The sequence below is a fragment of the Myotis yumanensis genome, unplaced genomic scaffold, assembly GCF_028538775.1.
Source record: "Myotis yumanensis isolate MYYU_CA2020_CCGP unplaced genomic scaffold, mMyoYum1.0.hap1 SCAF_12, whole genome shotgun sequence".
Taxonomy (NCBI): Eukaryota; Metazoa; Chordata; class Mammalia; order Chiroptera; family Vespertilionidae; genus Myotis; species Myotis yumanensis.
In genome coordinates, this window is record NW_027223763.1 from 40,929,728 (window position 1) to 40,953,320 (window position 23,593).

The window sequence follows — 23,593 nt, forward strand, 5'->3', positions numbered from 1 at the left end:
ACCAAGGTGGCATCATGATGCCAGTCAGGTCTCTTTGACCCACTACCTGACCCACCAGTTGCCAGACTTGTGGATTCCAAAGGAGAAGTTTGCAGTGGTTTATTTCAGTTTGTAGATGCTTCCACCCATCTCATCCCAGGTTATCTGAATGCAGTGTAGAGCTCCCTGGATGTGATATTCTATGCTTGAAATATCTTTGTACCACTTTCCATAGCAATCTATGTAAATAAGTCATGAAGTCTAAAAATATACTTACTTTCTGAAGTTCTGCCTTTGATGCCATATAACCTACCAAGGAAAACAATACAGAGGCCAACCTGCACATCTAACATCTCCTGAAGCAGCAATTAAGAACAAGGAGTTGAACCCTAGACTAGAACTGCCTCTTCTTATATCCACCAAAAAGCAGGTCTTAGGAGGTGTCCTATAAAACCTAAGTCCATCCTTCTTGTGGGGATATTTGGTATTAAAAACTGGCCACATCCCTGCTCTCCCACATCTTCCAGTATAATCAGTGATGTAATGATACATCCTGAAATTTCTAGAAGAATCCTGATTAAAAATATTTTGCTAGCTATGATCTATTAAAATTTTTTTTATGTTTCCTTATTTAAAAAGTAGCCAATTGTTGAATATATAGCTTATTAAGTGAATACACTTTTTTCATGTCATTAAAACAAAACCTTTGAGTGCTATTAAACATCAAAACATGAAAGATGAGCTCTGACACCTACAAAGGTTTTCAAAAGAGGCAAGACAAATGCCATCCAGTTAAAGAGATCCAGATTTGGATAAGACAAGTCATTCCCATGTTTTCTTCCTGTTGGCAAATCTGGACTGCTCCATCAGACCTGGCTGAAACATCCTTCAAGTCTATCAACCTATTTCGGCTCTGATTATGAGCTCTGCCAACAACATTTGCATTGTACTCTGGTTCCCCAGGTAGATTTTCTCTAGGGCAAAAATGTGCTAGCCAGCACACACAAACCATCCATGCGCATAGCAAGTAGCCAGTTGACTACAACAAGCTCACCTAATCCTTGGACTTTCCACTTTTGTGAATTTAAAAACAAAATGTTACAAAACAAAATTTTATTTTAAAGTTTTTAATTATGTAAAGAAACTCGCAAATTGGGAAAAAATGATTTGGCCAAGTGTCTCAATATTTGGCCTGGAAAAAACTGGTCACTATCCGTATTAGGGACATAAATAACATCTTCACTCCAAAGCACTTGAAGAGTGACATGTAAATGTTGCAGACTTAATGCCACAGAAAGTATAAAGAGGAAGAAACTGAATCTTGCTGAGGAAATCCGGAAAGGATCAAAGAGGAGGTGGTAATCATGGGCAGAGTGATGATAAGCAAAGATTGAGAGAGACTAAGGTGATTGCTTCAATAAAAGAAAATGTAGAGGTTGGGGCATGTGCTTAGCATGCAGGAAATGAAGTAGATCAAACAGATTAGATATGAGTTCAAAGGAAGACTAGATTCAAATGGCAGAAAACCATGACATACCAGTCTGGAGAATCTAAATGTTGCATGGCAGCAATGCAGACCATCTAAGCCTTCTGATGAAAGAAGAGACACAATGGAATGACACTCTAGGAATTAGACAAGGTCTGAAAAAAATATGAGCCATGGCTAGAAAACTGAAAAGCACACTTTCTTTTTTAAAAAAATATATTTTTATTGATTTCAGAGAGAAAGGGGGAGAGAGAGAGAGAGAGAGAGAGAGAGAGAGAGAGATCAGTGATGAGACAGAATCATTGATTGGCTGACTCCTGCATACCCCACACTGGGGATTGAGCCCACAACTTGGGCATGTGCCCTGACCAGAAATCAAACCGTGACCTCCTGGTTCATAGGTTGATGTTTAACCACTGAGCAACACAGGCTGGGCTGAAAAGCACACTTTCAACTACACATAATTTACATTCCAGTATAAAAATCACATAATAGCCCTGGCTGGTTTGGCTCAGTGGATAGAGTGTCGGCCTGTGGACTGAAGGGTCCCAGGTTCGATTCCGGTCAAGGGCATGTACCTTGGCTATGGGCACAACCCCAGTAGGGGGTGTGCAGGAGGCAGCTGATTGATGTTTCTCTCTCATCAATGTTTCTAACTCTCTATCCCTCTCCCTTCCTCTCTGTAAAAAACCAACAAAATATATATTTTTTAAAAATCACATAATAATATTTTCCATGAAGATACCTGATGAAAGCAAGCTAAAATGAAAAGTGGAAGACAGAGAGCTTTAGTCTACCAGATCTTAGATCATGATGGTATGTGTTATTATAATATGGGAAGCCCCAGGAGAGTACAAATTGAGCTACTTCATAATTTTTAATGTAACTTGCAAGCATCTCCTGGAGCAGCGGTTCTCAACCTGTGGGTCACGACCCCTTTGGCGGTCGAATGACCCTTTCACAGGGGTCGCCTAAGACCATCCTGTATATCAGATATTTACATTATGATTCATAACAGTAGCAACATTACAGTTATGAAGTAGCAATGAAAATAATTTTATGGTTGGGTCACAACATAAGGAACTGTATTTAAAGGGCCAGAAGGTTGAGAACCACTGTCCTGGAGGGTCCAGGAGATGTTTTTCAGGAAGAACCTCTCCATGAAGATATTAAAAACTAGAATATATGTATTTTCTAAGTATCCAGTGGAAGTTTAGTATTACCAATATCCTATATAATAAAAGCCTAATATGCAAATTGTTCAACCAGGAGTTTGATGGGGGGGGAGGGGCACAGAACATGGCGGGTGTTAGTGACATGGTGCTGGCAGCGGGCGGCAGTGGAGGCGCTACCAGCCCCAGTGGGCCCCGACAAGAGCAGGACTGTGGCGGGATGGTGGAGCGGGTGAGGGGTGGCGCCAGGCCATGGCAGAGTGCCAGGTGGGGCTGTGGAGCTGCGAGGTTTTGGGCACGAGCTGGGGCCCAATCCCCGCAGGCCACCGGCAGGACCCCACCCATGCACAAATTCATTCACCGGGCCTCTAGTGTATCTATAAGAAAACTTTTTGTGAGGAGTCAGAGAAACTCTAGAATTCTAAAACTACTTGTGTATTTGGAGAGTTGGAGCAAAAGCACAAAAGCAGGAAAACTTCTCTTGCTTGAATCAAAAACATATTTTCAAAGACAGACAGAGTGAGGGGGTGGGAGAAGATGCCATGTATTGGTAATTGCCTCTCAAAAGCCAGATGTTTAAGAACTGGAAAATTGACTGGAATAAAATTCAGTAAGTTCAATGAAAAGGAAATATATTTGAAATAGAGAATTCCATTTCACAAAATCACCATATGTAAGGGCTTGGGCTAGTTGTAAGCTTAATTTGCACACAGTAGTGGCTGTGGGGTGAAAAAAAGCGAAACAGAAAAAGAAAAAACACCTCAACTACTATTGTTGGGAAGGCTGTTTAATTATTTATTACCCAGGAAATGTTATGATGTTACATAAATCAGGAACTAATTTTCAGTTTCGTCTTTAAGCAAAAAACTAGCATTAATATCAAAGGGGCAGAAAGACCTCTTCAAGCTAGACAGGAAGGTTGTAGACAACCCTCCCCTCAAGGGGAAAGAACAAACATGAGAATTAAGAGACCATTAGATCTCAGGAGTATAAAAAGACTTGTGTAGCATCATGAAGTCATTCTCAGAGTTAGAAAGCAAAGATTGTGAACTCTCTGTCATAGGTAATTAAGGCCCTGTAATCACAAATAGACATCCCAGCTAAGATTAGACCAGGAACAGAATGGAGCACAAAGATAGTGGATGAGCCATACCGCCCCATAAGAAATTCCTTAGCTATCTTGATTTAAGGTTCTAACTAGTTCTCTTTAGAGGAAGAACTGGATATTTATATCAAAATATATTATATGCCCTACTAACTATTATTACAGTTCACTTCAATAAGTGATCCTTTGTGGAAAGGATAAACAAATGCTACCTTTAATCAGGCTTCATCAGATTTCACTTTCCCAGCCCTAGATAACATTTTAGGCAGATCCTGTAGCTTTCTGGTCATTTACAGTTATAAGAACCACATCACCTTGATGATTCATACTCATTTTCTGGTATTAAAGTATTAAAATATCCAGTCCAATATAAATTAAGACTTCAATCTCATATCCTATTCAAAGCATCTCCTATTTACTCATGCCAAGAACCTAGTCATGGAGACTGAAGTAGAGAAGGGAATGGAGTCATCTCTTCAACCATTTCTCCTAACTTATGCCTCCTCTACTCAGTATGTGGTTTCCAGTTCTTGCATGGAATGGAATAGTAAGAGAGTATTGGAAGGGCAAAAAGTTAAGCATTTTTGCTCACACTGGGTGACCACCATGTCTTGTTGTGGTTCATCTCATGGCTATTGCATGGGGAAATTTTGTGCATTCTTCAGAACCATCTCTTTTGCACTGAGGACACTCTCACACTTTGGGTTTTTGACTTGGTTCATGCATCCCACTGAGGGCCTTTTGCTAAATTCCCTCAGGTACTGCCCCAATAGTTCACCCCACAGGCAGCTTCTGTAGCTGTACAATCCTCACCTCTGCAAACAACCTTCTTGGGTGAAGAATTACCAAAATCACTCAATCCCTGTTACTTTCCATTGCATCTACTTGGCTCAGGAGGAATGTATGGATAAGTTATGAAAATGTAAGCTGTTTTCAATGATTCAATAATATTTCAAATCAACACATATTCCTCTTTTTAAGGTAATTCATATTATATACACTTAGCAAAAACATTTTCTATAACAGAGAGTAAAGGTTGACTGGAAAGGAAGAAAGGGAGAAGAGAATTAGTATTTTGGGAGGATTTTGTACATATAAGTAAGTTAGCCTAAAAGAGATGAAATTATTAGTTATAGTGAACAACCATCACTTTATTACCCCAATTAATATGCTTTTATGGGAACTTTTCTACCAGCTTCTCTATATTTTCTGTGAACTATGCCTTGATTAAAATAAAATACAAGTTTATTCATCCACATGGCTGAGAAATGAAAGCTTTAGCCACTCTTAGCTTCTGCCTAACCTGTCATGACTACTATAAAAGAGAGAAAATCACAGGGAGCCAGAAAGAATGAAGCAGATTTATAGAAGTAAGAAACAAAGACAATTTCTGGGTTTGCTATAGTGCTTTAGTCTCCAGTTCTAGCTGAGCTTGAGACTCAACTTCATTCTTGCTTTTGGGTTCTATGAGTGTATGCCACCTCTCGCTGTGTGTTAGCTTAGGCTAGCTAAGCTGGAATATGTTATCTTTAACCAAATTGCCCTTAACATACTCATTCAAGACCTAATGCCTGCAAGAAATGAAGAAAGGATTCAAACCTGGATCTGCATGATTCCAACATTTGTTCCACTTTCCACACTGCCAAGAGATAATGACATGGTGTAGTGATAAGAGCAAGAACAGGTTTGGGATACAAAAACAGAAGTATAGCAGTCAGAAAGTTGTAATCATCCAAACATACTCATAGCTGTTCAGATTTATATCCACTAAATGTTTCAGCTCTGCATCTAAGGACTGATCTGGATAAATTGAAGAATGTTCACTAGAGAGCCATAGAAAAAGATTAACTAGTTGGAAATGAAAAAAGTACATAGTGTATATTGCTTCTACAATTCAATTCACACTTCATATTCTGCACTCAACCATCCTTCTCATTATGGTCTTATACTACTTTTTAACATTTTCTATGTATTTGTCTCATTTACCCAAATAGGTTATGAGCTTCTTCAAGTCAAGGAGTGTCTGTAATACTTTATGTTGTATTCAATAATCAATAAGTATTGTGTTAAATGCATCAAAGGTACATAGCTTGTTCAAAGCCAGGGAGATAAAAGGATAATTTAACAACAGTAGTGGTAAATATGAATCTCTACATTGATGGAAACTGACTTTTCCCCATACAACAACCAGAAGAGGAAGAAGAATTCTCACATACTTATGTAATATATTTGAATTCATCTTAAATTGAAGCAATTGTTATAGAATGTGTCACAGGAGGAAAAAAATTGTATAGATTCAGCTTCTTCATTGGGATATTTTTCATTGTCTAGGACAATTTTGGTCTGAATCCTTTTAATGTTGTCTCACTTAATAAAGAATTAGGGACCTCATGACCCTCCTTCAAGTCCCTCCAAGATCTATGAAGACATCAGACAAGAATAGAATTTTATCTTTCTTTTCCCATTATAATATTCCATATGGATATACTCAATATTTATGAATATTGGCATGAGGAAGCCAGATACTAAAAATCTATATCACTGCCTAAAAGCCAGGTCTGTGAGAACTACTCCAAAGTAGAAAAACATGTTTGTAGATATTCTCATGTACCTGCTTACACTACCTAAAAGTCATGATGAATTAGCAGGGGTCCTCAAACTATGGCCTGTGGGCCACATGCAAATACAAATATTGTATTTGTTCCTGTTTTGTTTTTTTTACTTCAAAATAAGATATGTGCAGTGTGCATAGGAATTTGTTCATAGTTTTTTTTTAAAACTATAGTCCGGCCCTCCAACAGTCTGAGGGACAGTGAACTGGCCCCCTGTTTAAAAAGTTTGAGGACCCCTGAATTAAGGGAATCAGATAATTAAGCCCAAGCATACTATAAACACAGTATTGGAATTTAGCTTCTAGCCATAGTGAAGTAACTAAGAATACATTAACTCTCTTACTTTAAGCAACTAGAAAGTCAGATAAAATAAACATAATATCTCTCTTCAGATATTGTGCAATAGATAGCCCATAGTAATTCTGAGAATACCTTAAAAGCAGCCAGAGCAAAGCAACACAAAGATTGATCAGACTTTTCATCAGAAACTATAAAAAGAGAAACCTCTAAAGCACCGAAAGGAAATATATATATATTTCCATCAAAAAATGTCTTTCAAAATTAAGGTAAAGACTCTCCCAGACATACAAAATTTGAAAAAATTCATTGCCAGCAAACCTATACTACTAGAAATATTAAAGGAAGTTATTTAGGCAGAAGGAAAATGATACCAGATAGAAATTTGGATCTAAAATATGGAGGAAAAAACACTGGAAAAGGTAATATATTGGTAAATAAAAAAAGCTTTGTTTCTTTATTTTAAAATTATTTTAAAGATATATGAACATTTAAAGCAAAAATAATAATGATAAATTGTAGATTTTAAAATATATAAGGAATTAAAATAGGTAAAAGCAATAACACAAAGTACAGGAGGGAGAAATAAAATTATACTATTGTAACTTTCTTAAAATATATGTAAAGTATCATTACTTGAAGGCTGAGTTCGATAAGTTAAAGATGTATATTGTAAACCCACTAAAATGGAATAACAACAACAACAAAGAATATATCCTAATATACCAATAGCGGAGACAGGATGGAATTTAAAAATACTTGATCAAAAGAAGGTAAGAAAAAAGAATAAAGAGCAAACAATAGGTTTTTATGTCTCTTTTCCTCACTTGCTCTGCCTTAATCCTTTCCTCTCCTTTTCAACTTTACTGAATTCAGACTGTATTTAATCCATGAACTAAAGCAGAACAGGTCTCCTTCACCAAGCTGTCCCACACCCCAATCTCAGGGTAGGTCACTGTTATGGACTGAACCCCGAATTTGAGTTGCTGCACTGGAATCTCAGTGTATTTTGCGTTCCCCCATTGTCTTCCTATATGAAAGAAAGGTAAATCTGAGCATTACCAGTTGGCGAAACCATATGTCCATTAAACAAAAGAAGTTGAAGAAATATTAAACCCTTCCCAATTTCTTAAGAAACTCTAAACACACACACAATCACACACACACATACACACACACACACACACACACACACACACGTCAAAAGGGAAAAGCCCCAAAGAGGGAACAAAAATTGTGAAAAGTCTTTTGAGTGTCCAATCTCTAAGAAAGGTAGAATATTCTACAACCAGGTCTTTATTTGAAATACCTTTCTTGGGCGGCATCCTGGGGGTGTGCTGTCAGAACGCCTCAGCCACCGGCTGACCTGGAGAAGGATGAAAGGTTGAAGAGACAAATGTTTCAGGTTTGGCCCAGCACATCCACACACGTCTGCCTGTCGCTGAAAGCACTCCCTGGTGCCATTTCACAGTCTGAAACATAAGAAGGTACTAATTTCCTCGCCATTAAATTTTCATGAATGTTTAGTTTGTCATTTAGGGATGGAGTATGCAGGTCAAAGGGGCTGTATTTGGACCTTGCGTTTGAAATAAAACTAAACTGATCCTATTCAAAGCAAATCTGGCTTCCTCCCACCCTGTATATGTTTGCCGGCCTTGTTTTAAATGCCTTTCATTCCAGGTTTTTTATCCTAATTACAGATACTGAGGGCAGTGTAAGTGAGTGCACTCTTAGAAAGGTGAGAAATGCTGACCGCTAAGTATACCAGGTAAATTAAATGAGTAAATAAAGAAGAGACTCCGACACCTGGAGTTTGGGCTTAAGCCATAAAGCTCCAGGGCAATCTCCAATGTGGGGAGACCTGGAGACAATGTATTCATTTTCTCAACTTCTTTGAAAATAGAACTTGTTATAAGAGGAAATTGTTATTTCCTAGGCCAAATCTTAAGACTTTTTTTTTCTATCAAAACTTCTCATAGAAAGGTAGTCATCTTTTCTTATAATGATAAACAAAATAGATTTTCATCATTAAAAGAAAAACAAGGGACAGAAAGGGCTGAAATTTAATGTTGCAAAACAGGCGGTCTTTTTGAGAGCGAGGACACCGGCATTCTCTGGTTACTTCTGTGATAGCCGCTGACCTTGGCAAGAAGGAGCAGTGTTCTGAAATGGATCCTGGTGGCACATTTACACCAGAGCAGCTTTTGGCTTCACAAATGGATTTGTGCACAGATCTGACCCTTCTAGAATATAAAGGTTAGTTACATAGATTTTAGCCGAACTAGTTTGTAGCATTCTCGGAATTATGACTCAAACTAAAGCTCTGTAAGGCTGATGCTCACGGAGTTTTTTCCTATTTGGACACTAGATTAACTGTAATGGTAAAATAGGATATTACTGATACCAGTACTCATATTTACAGATGCCCAGAGTGGTTCTTTAACTTGGGAATTTTTAAGGAGATTAAGAAGTTTTATTGCAAATCATTGGGGCTATAATCTAGAGTGAGAAAAATATGTAATTTTATTTATATTAACTTACATATAAAATAATTAAATACTCTTACGACAAAAAAACATAATAAACATATGGGTAAATTAACAAATGATGTTCTGAAAGCCTTGTATCCAGAAAATTATAATAGCAATACTAAATAAAATATTAAAGACAGAAGCCATAAAAGAAAGAATAAATTCAACTACATTATTGTTTTAAATATTTATTTATTAAATTGATTGGGGTGACATTGGTCAACATGAATATATAGGTTTCAGGTGTGGGTTTCTATATTACAATACCTGTATATTATACCATAATTCAACTACATTAAAATAAGAAATTTCTATTTATCCAAAGATGTTTCAAAGAAATTTTTCAAAGTAGAAGACATTTACAGCACTTCATAAAAGTATAAGAATAAAGAATTTCTACCTACCAACAAGAAGAAGAGCACCCCAAAAGTAAAAAAGGGCAAAGATTTGAATATATAAAATCATTTATAACCCAAGAAAATAATGGACAAAAATAGGATCAGTAATTTCACAGACAATGGAAACACAGAGCCACTAGACATGTAAAGAAAGACCAAATCTCATCTAGAGAAGCTCAAATCAAGAACACTAGCAGTATGCATATGTTGGTTCAAAACCTTGGGAATTCCCTGGTGAAATCTGAAACTGGCGCCGTACAGGGAGGTCAAGGAGAGAGGGAAAAAAGAAGCAGGCCACTCCAGATTGGCAGGTGGCTGTGTTAACAAGCAAGGGAACTTACAAGGCTTTGTCTTGGGCAGCCACAATAGGAGTAGATCTCTGCCCCTGCCCACCAAAATTTTAAAAGTTTATGTAGAGGCCTTAACAGGTTCAGTCATGTATATCGTCCAGATGGTCTCAACAACCTCCTTACTGTGTCAAGACTGTCCTTGAGACAGCTTCTGATATGGGGAAGGCAAGTGGAACACACATTCCAAGAACAGGGGAGGGGATGAGGAGCCTTTGATTGCTCAGGTCCTGCTCAAGGGTCATGTCCTCTTGATGACCTCCTCCAAGACTCCTCATGACTGGCTCTTACAATCTTACATGCACCCACGCTGCCCCTTCCACAATGTGCCCTGAGAAAGGGTTCACCAGCATGGAAGTGGTTCATTGGCGGCTACCCGGCTGCACTAGAGGCAGAAACCATAGCAACAATGTAGGCACATGCAAGAGAAGACACAGATTAAGAGAATGATTCCCAAAGTAACAATTTTTCCACTAAAGCCCCATAATCCATACCACTGATTTATTAAATTCCTTAGGCTGGGCGTTGAATCACTCAGGGTGTTCACTTGTATCTACATGTACTTCAATAAAGATGATACATTAGCTGAGTCATCAGGTATAAACATACAATGTTCTGCTTAGATAATGGCACAGGTGCCACCTTGTGAGCCAGTAATAACCTCCAAGGTCATCCTATTTTGGAGGACAGCTTTTCTCATTAGAGACATTTCAGTGTTCAGCAAGGACAGGCATACTAGCTATCATTTAAGGCTTGTTGGGTGAATATACTACGGGATTGTTTGTGTGCTATAGGGTCCTCCAGGTCAATGGATGGTGGCAGGTGATCAATCATACCAGTGGAAAACAGAACAGACCAGTGGAAAACAGAATGGACCAGTGGAAAACAGAAGGTGCCCCTCTAGCCTTGAGAAGAGGGAGGTAGGCAACTTTTGCTATTATGGGCAGGTTCCCTCCTACACCCGGGGAAAACCCAGGGTGCAGCAACTCAACAACCTAAATGAAAGCCATGGCCAAAGATTTGTGCCACACAAATATTAGGTCCTATTTGGCACTACCCAATAAATACCTTGGCAGTCCAGCCAGTCTGCCGGTACCAAACCGGTCTCTATCCTTTAATGTGACAGACTGACTGCACAGTTCCATGATATCCATCCTATATCCCTGATCCACTTTATCAAAGTGGGAGCCTGAGCCCTGGAAGAGGTGAGTTGATAGAAACATTCTCAGTCCACCCTGTGGTAGGAAGGGAAGTTCTTACCAGGATATGCTGCTCCTTCGTGAGAGGTTCTACCTGGAAGAGCGCTGTGCACACTGGTAGGAGCTGTTGCTCTAGGACAGTGGTCGGCAAACTCATTAGTCAACAGAGCCAAATATCAACAGTACAACGATTGAAATTTCTTTTGAGCGCCAAATTTTTTAAACTTAAACTATACAGGTAGGTACATTGTTATTAACTTAACTAGGGTACTCCTAAGGCTTAGGAAGAGCCACACTCAAGGGGCTAAAGAGCCGCATGTGGCTCGCGAGCCGCAGTTTGCCGACCACGGCTCTAGGAGGTTATATCGGGTTTCTGTTCCTTCCAGAATTGTGACCAAAGTCCTAAGGGACTCTCTTCTGTGATTTCTGCCGGAGAGTGTAACCCTTATCTTCCGGAATCACAGACACATTCCACTCAAATGGTAGCCCTGCCTGGAAGAGGCTTGGAGCTTAAACCTGCTTCACTACTATTTTTGCCTTCTCAAAGGTGGCTGTTGTCCTGATCCCCAGACCCACACATGTCCTTTCTTTTCTAGGTGGTATAAAGATGGAGGTGCTGTGCCCAGTGGTGAATAAAAGTCCTCCCCAAACCCCAAATCCCTACAAAAACTTGCACCCCTTTCACATTCTTAGGGGTTGGATGAGCTGAGCTTGCACCTTGTCATTAAAAATTTCTGCAGTGTCCTGCAGCAGGGGCAAGTCTCCACATGTCAACATTACATTATCCATGTAATGGGTACATTCTGCTGACATGGGGAAGGAGAACAGGGACAGATCTCCAGACATTGCAGGGTTGTGCAGCTGGCCTTGGGGAAGCACTTGAAAACTCCATGTGGCCCCTCCCAGGTGAGGGCATATCGATCTTGTGACTCAGCGGCTGGGATATACTGGAAAAAGCATGTGCTAAGCCCTGTACAGCACGGTACACTGCTAGTACTGTGACCAGGGTATCCAAGATGGTGGCAGTGATGGGCATACTGCATAGATATTTAATTCTCGATAGTCTGTGGCCATGGTTGGCAAACTGCGGCTTGCGAGCCACATGCGGCTCTTTGGCCCCTTGGTAGGAAGGTTGTGGTAGGAAGGGAAGTTCTTACCAGGATATGCTGCTCCTTCGTGAGAGGTTCTACCTGGAAGAGCGCTGTGCACACTGGTAGGAGCTGTTGCTCTAGGACAGTGGTCGGCAAACTCATTAGTCAACAGAGCCAAATATCAACAGTACAACGATTGAAATTTCTTTTGAGCGCCAAATTTTTTAAACTTAAACTATACAGGTAGGTACATTGTTATTAACTTAACTAGGGTACTCCTAAGGCTTAGGAAGAGCCACACTCAAGGGCCCCCAAGCAAGTTATATTGTTTTGAGAGTTACCACTATTTGCTGAGGTTCCAGCTGGCATTTCGCCTCAGCACTGGTTTGATCACTCTAACTTAAAGGTAGAATTCACTGATAGAGTTTTGCAGAGTTTGACCTTGATGGATGTCAATGCCCAATATGTTCATATTCATTAATATTCTTTTTAGACTTCCCCCCTAGCCTATGGGTTCCATGAGGGCAGGAACACCTCAACTTTGATCTCTAGATTCCACATCATTTATCATTGTGCCTGGAAGAAAGCTCAGCAAATAGTTCTTTGAATATGGACAGTATAGTAAAACTCTGTGCTATTCCCAGTAGTTGTCATGACTTTGAAAAGCAGATTGTTTGGAAAAAATATAAGCTTCAGAGTCAGACAAACCTGGTTCAAATTTCTAGCTCTGTTACTAACCAGCTCAGTGTCCTTGGAATAATTACTTAATATCTTTGAAACACCATTGGGACAAATGGTGATCATAAAACATACCTTATAGGATGATTTTAATTTAAATGATGTAGTGAACATAAGTAAAGAATCTGGTATATAGTAGTAGCTCAATAAATAGTAGATATTTTTCTAGTTATTCCTGAATATTCCATTCTGTGTCCATGTCTATTCCATGTATATTTACATTATAATACATATTAACAAATTCAAATTATTTGTTTCCTGTGTGTGTATTTTCCTTTGAATCATCAAGGCCAAGAGACAAGATCAATTGTACTGTCCATATTCTTGCTGCCTAGATGAGATGTTCATTTTAAGTAAATCTTAGAAAAGAATCTATTTTAATCATAGTTAAAAAAAGAAAAGAAAAGAAAAGAAAAGAAAAGAAAAGAAGGCCTATATTTTCCAAAGGCAAGAGAAATAGGTTCTCTGTAAAATAACATACAACTAATCATCTACTGCTTAATTTTTTGGTTGTTTGCCCCACTGTACTATGGCTGGAGGTATTTAGGGACCTGAAATTACTATAAATAAAAGTCCTCCTATTCTTGATGGCAGATAAAAAGCACTTTTGGAACATGCTCTACTTTTCATCTCTAAAAATATATCCACTTGGGCCACACTAAAAAGCCTGTGACATCTTCCCAGTTGAAAATCCTATTTGAATTGGTGGTACCTTCAGCATGGATGCGAGCACCCCCGAGCACACCTATGACGTGACCGCTCACACAGCTGCAGCCCTCTGAGGCTCGGCTTCTCCGCCTTATCATCACAGGGCCATCACTCCCACGTGCCTTCCCTATGCCTTCCTTGAGGCCAAAAGGCAGTTGCATCCATCTGCCAACCAGATCAACCCAGACAAGAAGTCACAAAGACTACCCGAATGAGGATGACACAAGTATTTGTGCAGAATAAATCTGGCAAGATCTTTTTCCCTCTACTCTTACCCCAAGCCCCACCTTAAACTGTTTTTAAGTCCCTTCTGATGACAACTTAGACCATCTTCCCCAGGACTTTTGTGTTCTCAGGCCTCACTCCATGAATTCTACTTAATTCAATGTAGAAGGTGAAGCCCGAAGTACAGTGCTGAGCACAAAAACGTGCTCAATACGGAAGTATTTTGTTTCTTCCTTTCCCAAGCCCCTCTGAACACTCACTGGATCATCCCCCACACCCCACAGTTCCTTCCACCAAGAGTCAAAGTTGTTCCCCAGGCAGGACTTCGCAGATACTGAGAAATGCCCAAGAATTTTCCATTTTAGACGTTTCTGGCATCTAAAAACATGAAGAAATGCCTCAAAAAAGATTTTCAAAAATAAGAGTACATTTTAAACTTTTATATCTAACAAAAGAATGTTTCTAAGTACAATACATTCTGTGGTGATATTTCTTTACAAGGACTCCATAGGATTTGTAAAAAGAAGCTGCAGCCAGTGTAGCTGAGGAATGCAACAGGAGTTTAAAGTATATGCTGCACATTACCTTGCAAATCAGTTAGTTGTATTTTGTCGGTGTATAAACCCTCATTTAGAAGTGACATTTGAAATATAAAGTTCAAGTCCTTTGAAATGTAAATACTTCATAGGAAGGCCTTACTCCCATGCTCAACTTAGTGTTTGCCTCCATGCATCTATGAAGAAGCAAATAATGAAGGAGGTGGGGTAAGATTTCCCCCTGAAGCCCTGGCCGGTGTGGCTCAGTTGGTTAAGTGTCATCCTGTGCACCATGCACCAAAAGGTTGCCAGTTCGATACCTGGTCAGGGCACATACCCAAGTTGTGGGCTCAGTCCCCAGTAGGGGGAATGCAAGAGGCAGCTGATCCATGTTTCTTTCTCACACTGATGTTTCTCTCTTCTTCTCTCTTCCTCTCTGTCTAAAATTCAATAAAAATGTATTTTTAAAAAATTTTCCCTTGAAAAGAGGTAGGAAAGGGAGGCTTAGAGAAGCCTTTAAAGGCCATTACAGCAAGGTCTACTTACAGGTAGAACTAAGAAGAATTCCTCTCCACAAACCCCTGGCAACTCATTCATTGCGCCAAGGAGGCCTTGACCCCCACTTGTACAAGCAGAGTCCCACACCAGCCTCCCAGGAGGGTGAACTGGAATGGGAGCCTTGACAAGCAGGCCAATGTATTAGCAGGCTGTGCCTAGGATAATTTTCCCCAGACTTCTCTGGCAAAAGTAAGATATTCCCCCTGCAGAGATGACTCAAGAGTTTATAATGTTTAAACTGAGATTGTTTTTCTGAAGTAATTACAAGGCACCACTGAACACTGAGCACTGGGTACTATTTTAAATAGTAAAGTATTTTAATTGCAAGAGAAACAATAAGAGATTTAAAGTAACTACAATAATACACACACAGTAATATATTTATAACTGGAAACTGCAGGTTAAAGCATAATGGTAAATCTACATCAGGATACTATCTACTTATATTATTGTGGAATTATAGGGTTCAAGACATGATGTGATGATTATGGGTTATTGAATTATAGAAAAATAATTATATATAGACAAATGGTATGGAGATACCCAACACAATGTAGTAAAACAACACAGGCATTGGTACCCTCCTTCTCATCTTCTCATCCCTCGTTAACTCTGCAATGTGGCTTCTGCCCCCATCATTGACTAGCCCACAATTTCCCTGAAACTACTTTTGCCAACAATGTAAACTCATTGTTGCTAAATCCAAGGGACATTTTTCAGCATTTGTCTTACTTGGTCTCCTCCACAGCATTTGACTGGAAAACAATCCTTCTTTCTGCATGCTCTCATTCTTGACTTCCTGGCATCATCTTTCTTAATTGTCTTCTCATTACCTTCTCCAACCACCCCTCCCCTTCAGTCTCCTTGCAAATGATTCTTTCTTCTTGATCCCCTCAATGTTATTACTAAAAGTTCCACTACAGGTTCTTTTTTTCCTTTCTCAATGTACATTATCTTTCTGGTGATTTCATTCATTAAAATGACTTCAATGACTTTCTCCTTGCTAAAGAACTTCCTAATCTATACCTCCAACTCAGAGCTCTCTCCTAAGCTCCAGACCTATAGAGCCAACTGCCTACCAGATACCTGTATCAGTTACCTATTATTACACAACAAACCACCCCCAAAATAGTGACTCAAACAATGAGAATTATTTATTTTATGTATGAATCTGGAGCTAGGCAGATTCTTAATGCATACACAGCTCTCATGCAGTTGTAGTGAGACAATGGCTGAAAATGAGATCATCTTAAAGTCTTGTTCATTCAAATATCTATCACCCAGGTGAATAGCTGGAGACTTGAACTCTTTCTCTATATGTATGTATGGGGATACTCTATATGGTGGCCTCCAGGTAGCCAGACTTCTTACATGACAGCTGAAAACTCTAAAAAAAAACTCACGTTCAGAACTGATGTTATCATGTCCAGAATTGATCTAACATTCACACCTAGGCCATGTTACTCTCCTATTGGACATAAACAATCTCATGAAATACCAACCTCAGACAAGGTTACTCTGAGACCATGATGAGATGAAATAAAATAAGGCCACTTCATAATTTGGCCTAAGCATAGACAAAACCAAGGTCACTATGGCACCCACAAACAATCCAACCATAGAATTACTCCCACTTTCTGACAGCATTCAATCTAAACCAAATTCCCGCTTTCTTAAACCTTTGCCTAAATCAACCAACCAAAGCCCAAATCCTAAAATAGGTTCTTTCTAACACCTTCTTACTGAAATACCCCATGGTTCTCTAGGATGTGTGTTCTCCCTTGCTACAAGTAATAAATCCAAGTTGTTTAACTACAAATGTGTTCCTGATGGGTTTTTGCTGAAGGGTACTGACAGATACAAGAACAAGTGTCTCCAAAGAAACTAGTATGGCATTTTCTAAACTAACCTTGTGCATAGCACCATATCTGCCACATTCTGTTTGTCAAGATCGTCACAAAGCCCCATCCAGATTCAAGGGGAAGAGATGAAGACTCCACAGAAGGAATGCAAAGAACTTGCAACATATTTTAAAAACACCACAACATCTGTATTCATATGCCACACAGGTACTCAATAGTCCTCATTTCCAAAATCAAACTCATGACCTATTCTGTTTACATGCCTCTCACCAACATCCGCTCAGACCCACCTGTCCCCAGAACTTAACTTCTTCCCTCCTCTCCAGGTCATCATCACCACTGTGCAGTCTGCTCATGCCTCACCACGTTGGTCTTATAGGGTAAATGCAGTTGAGCCACACACAGGCACTATTACCAGAACACACTGCAGGTGAGTAATAGATTTGAGCAGCAACACCGCATGTGCCTGCTCCCTGTGGTCCATAGGCAGCTGCCACAAATGCTCCCTGCAAACCACCAATGGTGAAGAAATAATTCAGTCTTGGTTCATTACTGGGTTGGTGTAATTTATTAGCACCAGCCAGAAATAGACCACTATTGCATTACATCCCCACTTAGGGTGGCCTCAAAGAAGAAAAGTAAAAGGAAATCTTCCTAGTGGCAAAGCAATGAGCAACACACTTGGTTGTCCACTTCATATGGAAGAAAAGATCTGATCCTCAAATATACACTAGCTTTTACTCAATAGTAAATGTCCTGTGCAAATATTTAAACATTTTAAACATTTTGGATACACTAGTATAATAATAAAAGGTCTCCAGAAAGTTGTGCAAATTCTTGTTTGCTCCTGCAGAACACAGATATAAGAATAAGCAGTTCTAGGAGGCGGATGTGCCAAATGAATCCTTAGACAGTGAGTGATCTTAGCTGACTGCCCAGCTCCTGTTCTCTATTCATTTCCCATGGAATCTTTCTCTAAGGTGATTTTGGTCTGTTTATTTATTACAATGACTATCAAAACAGATAAAATTAAAGCTCTAAGAGTTGGAAAAACATTTTAATGAGACATGAGAATATCCACAAGTAATATCTGATTTTGTTTAATATCTGATTCTCGAAGGAAATGCAATTCGGGAAAGCCAAAAGTCATGCGCACGTTTTGGAATTAAGGACTTAGAAAATATTCAAGCGGTCCCCCCGCTAATGTCAAGGTTGTCCTCTGATACCCTAAATTACAGGGTTGTTGTTATTATCTGTAATAACCTTTGAAAAGCACACAGAAGGAATCAATAAATAGCAGCTTTATTTCCTGAGAGCATTGCTGTTAAATTGCTAAGAATACAAGTATATATGTTTTTCATAAACATTTCATTTTGCCAAAATTGTTTTCATTAAGGATGCAATACACCCCTCATGCCCAAGAAAAAATGTGTTGCAATAAAGTGTTATGCTCTGATGACTATTAGTTACAGATTAGATGGTATTTCTTCCCAGATTCTTAAGTCATAGCATTTGCCTTCTTTAACTGCTTTCACTGCAATAAAATCTCAAGGCAAAGAGCAGAGATATTACATAATATTTGCATTCATCTTTATTCTCTATCCACTTAATTTGTACTACCATTTGGGTACTTACCTTACCCATGCTGTAATAAGATATTTACATTATGTCTTCATCCTAAGAAGATTGTGTGAGCAAGAGCACATTTAGAATAAACTATATCTAGCATTGTGCTTTGCATGAATAAGTTCCTTAAAAATCAGGGGCTGCCAACACAAATGCTTTCATGGGCTAGACATGTATGATAAATGAATGAAGCAGGAACAGTTCAAAATAACAGGGATCCATGGGGGACATACAACATTGGAACAAGCATACTCCATCTGAATACATAATAACATAAAGTAAAATACTCAATAAACAGAAATGATAAAATAAACCACATGGCCGGGGGGGGGGGGAGGGAGGGGGGAAATGTACAAACTACATTAGACTCTAAGATAGTTAGCTTATGACTTCTGTATAAATCTTGGGTAAACTGAACTAGAAGCTGAATTAATGCTAAGAAAGAACTAAATATGGATTAACCAAAGAAAATCAGGACTCAGATCAGAACCAGAAGGACCCTGATTCTAGCTCAGTCTCCACAGCCTCTCATTCTCACTGTCTCCCTTTGGCTTCCAGGATGCCAGCACCTCCCATTCTTCCTCATATCATTCATCCCCCAGGGACTACATTGGAGGCCTTTATTTTTTTACTATGGTAAATTCACTAACACAAAACCCACCCTTTTAACCACTTTAGAACATGGAATTCAGTGGCATTTAGTACATTCACAATGTTTGCAACTATCACCACACTCTAGTTTCAGAGCATTTTTATCACCCCCAAAAAAGACTCTACCCATTAGGCAGTCATTCCCTATACCCCTCCCCCCAACTTCTGGCAACCACTAGTTTGCTTTCTGTGAGATATTTATTTTTGCTTTTCCTTGTACCCCAGTTCAGCCAACATCCAAAGAAAATCAGAGCAGAACTCAACTCTGATAAGGTAGGAAACCAGCCAGAATTAGAACAGAATAAAGCTCTCTGTCATGCTCACCGGATTCAGAGTTAGGGTAGGAGGGGGAAAACTAGTGCTGAACCCCTTTGCTTTGCTCGGTCTGGCTACAGAGTCCATCATCCCACCCCAGAATCCACAGATGTGACAGGTCTCCTAGTCTCTCTGTTTTTAACCACATTTTACTTTATCTAGTTTTCTTTTTTAAAAATGTTTTTATTGATTTTTAGAGAGATGGAAGAGAGAGAGAGATAGAAACATCCATGAGAGCATCTATCAGCTGCCTCCTGCACGCCCCACCCCCTCAGGGGGGATCCAGCCGTAACCTGGCATGTGCCCTGACCTATTGGGAATTGAACCAGTGACCTCCTGGTTCCTGGGTCGGCACTCAACCGCTGAGCCACACTGGCCCGGCATCTATCTAGTTTTCTTGTTCAATTCCTTTTGAAACAAATATGTTTAATACAATAAATTTGAAAATACAAGCCTACTGAGATCATTTCCCTGCAGAGGCTTCTTTTCTGCTCTCCATGGGTTGTTTTCCTCCTTTATGCCCTAAACTGTGGCTGATTATACTCTGTTGCCCCAGCAAACACGTTTTGCTTTATGCTTCGAGTTAGCTGAAAATGAGCTTAATAAGCCTGATGTGAACACTCACACACTCCCTCTTGTGCCAAAGCACTTTCCTTGGCTGCATCAGGATCCAGGATTGATGGTGTCCGTCTCCTTGGGAATTACGTAGCGCACCTTGGAGAAGGATCCTAGGCCAGATTTCTCTAAAATGCTGAATTGCCTGCTAGTTACAACAATGCATTAAAAAAAAAATACCCCTTGCCCAGCCAGCGTGGCTCAGTGGTTGAGTGTCTACCCATAAACCATAGGTCACGGTTTAATTCCCAGTCAGGGTATATGCCCTGGTTGCAGGCACCATCCCCAGTAGGGGGCATGCAGGAGGCAGCCAATCAATGATTCTCTTTCATCATTGATGTGTCTATCTCTCTCTCCCCCTTCCTCTCTCTGAAATAAGTTTTTAAAAAAATCTCTTGAGGTGCAACATAATCACTATAAATCTATACTGACCAGATTTAAGCTTCATAAAGAGCAGTCCGTGATAAAATCACCTGTACTAAACGGCCATTTGTCTCTAGGTTTGGAAGAGAAGCATGAGGCCTTCTGCACACAGATGGAGGATACAGGTTAACTTTAAAATAATGCAAACGTAATTTTAAAACTATAATCACATTTTCTGTTTTTGACTTTTTTCTTTTCTTTGCTTGATAAAGATAGCTTTGGCCTAGTCAACTCACTTTGAGGGGGCAGGTCTTCTTTGCTCATCTTTAAAATGAAAATAGTCGAACCAGATCAGTAGTTTCCTAGCCAGAGTATCAAATCTCTGAACGCAGGCATTTTCTATAGTCTGAAAAATAATATACTAGTATCTATCCATTCAAATGCTTCTACTTCAAAAAAATACTTGCACTTTGGGGTTAAATGAATATTTGGTAAACAGCATCTTTTCTATTAAAAAATATAAAACTATAGCCCTAACCGGTTTGGCTCAGTGGCTAGAGCGTCAGCCTGCAGACTGAAGGGTCCCAGGTTTGATTCCGGTCAAGGGCATGTACCTTGGTTGTGGGCACAGCCCCAGTGGGAGGTGTGCAGGAGGCAGCTGATCGATGTTTCTTTCTCATCAATGTTTCTAACTATCCCTCTCCCTTCCTCTCTGTAAAAAAAAATCAATAAAATATATTTTTAAAAAGTATATATAAAACTATGCATGCTAGCTATACAAAATTGGAAAATAAAGAGAAGATAAAGTAAAACTGCCTGTAATCCTGCCACATAGATATAATTACTCACATTTCACTGTGTAATCATAGAGTTTTCTTTCTATGCATATTTTAATACATATATTATTTTTAACAAATGGAAATTTACTGCAGGCATGCTATTTTGTAATTTTTTTACTTAATAATATAATGTAAACATCTTCCTAAATCATAAACTATTTTTCTACAAGGTTTAAATGACATTCCTATTTATGAGTACATATTGCTGGTTTTAAATATTTAAGTTGCTTCTAATGTTTCATTATGTTTAACAATGAACATCTATGATAGAATTATTAAGCATATTCACATCATTGTGAATTAAGAATTGTTATTCCTAATAATGTTCAAATTATTGCATCTCTGGATGGTGGGTAGCCCCTGAGTTCTTTTGACACAACCCAGAGAGTCTTTTATAGCTTCCTTCTTTCTAGTATGATCAGTTGCATAGGCACTTTTGTGTGAGTTCTGTCCAATATCTGAAATTAACCAATTCTCCAAGGAGCCCTTCTTCCTTTTAGTGAAAATGGTATTTCGAGAGCACCATCTGGGCACGAGGGGAATTTGTTGCTAATGCTACTGGCTTGGTAATTGTTGCTCAGGTTTTTTAGGGAACCAAACTAGAAATAATTAATTTTTAAGAGGAAACGAATTATAAGTTTATAGTGATGTTTCAAATCCCAACTTATGATAATAAGGTTATTACTAACTTCTTTAATTTTATATTTTATCTGTTTTTGTTTACTCTGAAAAACTTGGTTCCTAATAATATTAACATAATCATGTTTAACTTTTATTCTAATATTTGTACATCCATAACAAGATAAAGTAAAACATGATTATCCTATATAATAAAAGGGAAATATGCAAATCAACCAAATAGTGGAAAGAACGGTTGCTATGATGCGCACTGACCACCAGGGGGCAGGTGCTCAATGCAGAAGCTGCCCCCTGGTGGTCAGTGTGCTCCCACAGGAGGAGTGCTGCTTAGCCAGAAGCTGGCTGACGGCTGGCGGGTGCAGCGGTGGTGGTGGGAGCCTCTCCAGCCTCCACAGCAGTGCTAAGGAAGTCCAACTGCTGGCTTAGGCCCGCTTCCTGCGAGGAGCAGACCTAAGCTGGCAGTTGGACATCCCCCAAGGGCTCCTGGACTGCGAAAGGGCTCAGGCCAGGCTGAGATACCCCCACTCCCCCGAGTGCACGAATGTCCTGTACTGGGCCTCTAGTATTAATATATGCATATATAAAATACTTTTAGAGTAACAATATCAATATTGTTTCTTAATTGTTTTTATTTTTTCATTTACAGTTGAATTTCAATATTATATTAGTTTCAGGTATAAAGCATAGTGGTTAGACATTTATATAACTTCTGAAGTGATCCCCCTGATAATTCTAGTACCCATCTGACACCATACATAGTTATGACAATATTATTGACTATATTCCCTATGCTATAGTTTACAACCTCGTGACTATTCTGAAACTGCCAGTTTGTACTTTGTAATCCCTTCACCTTTTTCATCCAGCCTCCTACCCCCTCCTACCTGGCAACCATCAGTTTTTCTCTCTGTATCTGTTTGTTTCTGGGTTGTTGTTTTTTAAATTTATTTTGTTCTTTTGATTACCCATATAAATTAAATCATATAGTATTTGTCTCTCTGACTGACTTATTTTACTTAGCAAATTCCTCTCTAAGTCCATCCATATTATTGAAAATGAAAAGATTTCATTTTTATGGCCTAGTAATATTCCATTACTTTATATGTACCACATCTCCTTTATCCAATTGTCTATCAATGGACAGTTAGGTTCACATCTTGGCTATCCAAAATAATAAAAGCCCAGCAACCGAACGGTGGAACAACTGGAACTTCCGGAATAACTGGAACTACCAGAACAACCGCGGCCCCTCGGTCTGGCCGGTCCCACCCCTGAGCGGCCCCCAACACCCTTAAATCACTGCCTGGCTCCCTGGTGCATGTACATTTAGTGAAAGCACAAGGAAATAGTTATCAGTCCCTTCTGTCCCTAACCAGAGTCTCCAGAGGGCTAATACTGCAGCCAAGTTGTGGAATTCTCCCTCCACGGCCGCAGCCCCAAGAGACCTTCCAAATTAGTCAAAAAGGTGACCTAAGCATTAACGGGATGGTGGCCCTTTTCTGAGGAATGTAGAGAGGCTGGGTGGGGATTTTGTGAAATCATGGTGCCTTGCAGATTAGGTGAGCTTTCAATCGCTCTTTAAAAGGGGCAGCGAAGAGGACCCGCAGGCTGCCAGAAGCAACAGCAAAGGGTAGGCACACTCAAAAACAGAAAAACTTTTAAACAAATAGACATGAAGATCATATTGGGAAACTGAGGGTA

At 39.4% G+C, this 23,593-nt stretch overlaps 1 protein-coding gene across 1 annotated transcript in view; it reads right to left on the reverse strand.

Annotated features, from left to right (window-relative positions):
• TMC1 (transmembrane channel like 1) overlaps positions 1–23,593 on the reverse strand; it is a 233,944-nt gene that overhangs the window by 107,989 nt on the left and 102,362 nt on the right. Inside the window, exon 2 of the mRNA XM_070431495.1 lies at positions 7,961–8,017. Coding sequence (XP_070287596.1) covers positions 7,961–7,976 — 16 coding nt within the window. The 5' untranslated portion in view covers positions 7,977–8,017. The remainder of the gene's footprint in view (positions 1–7,960; positions 8,018–23,593) is intronic.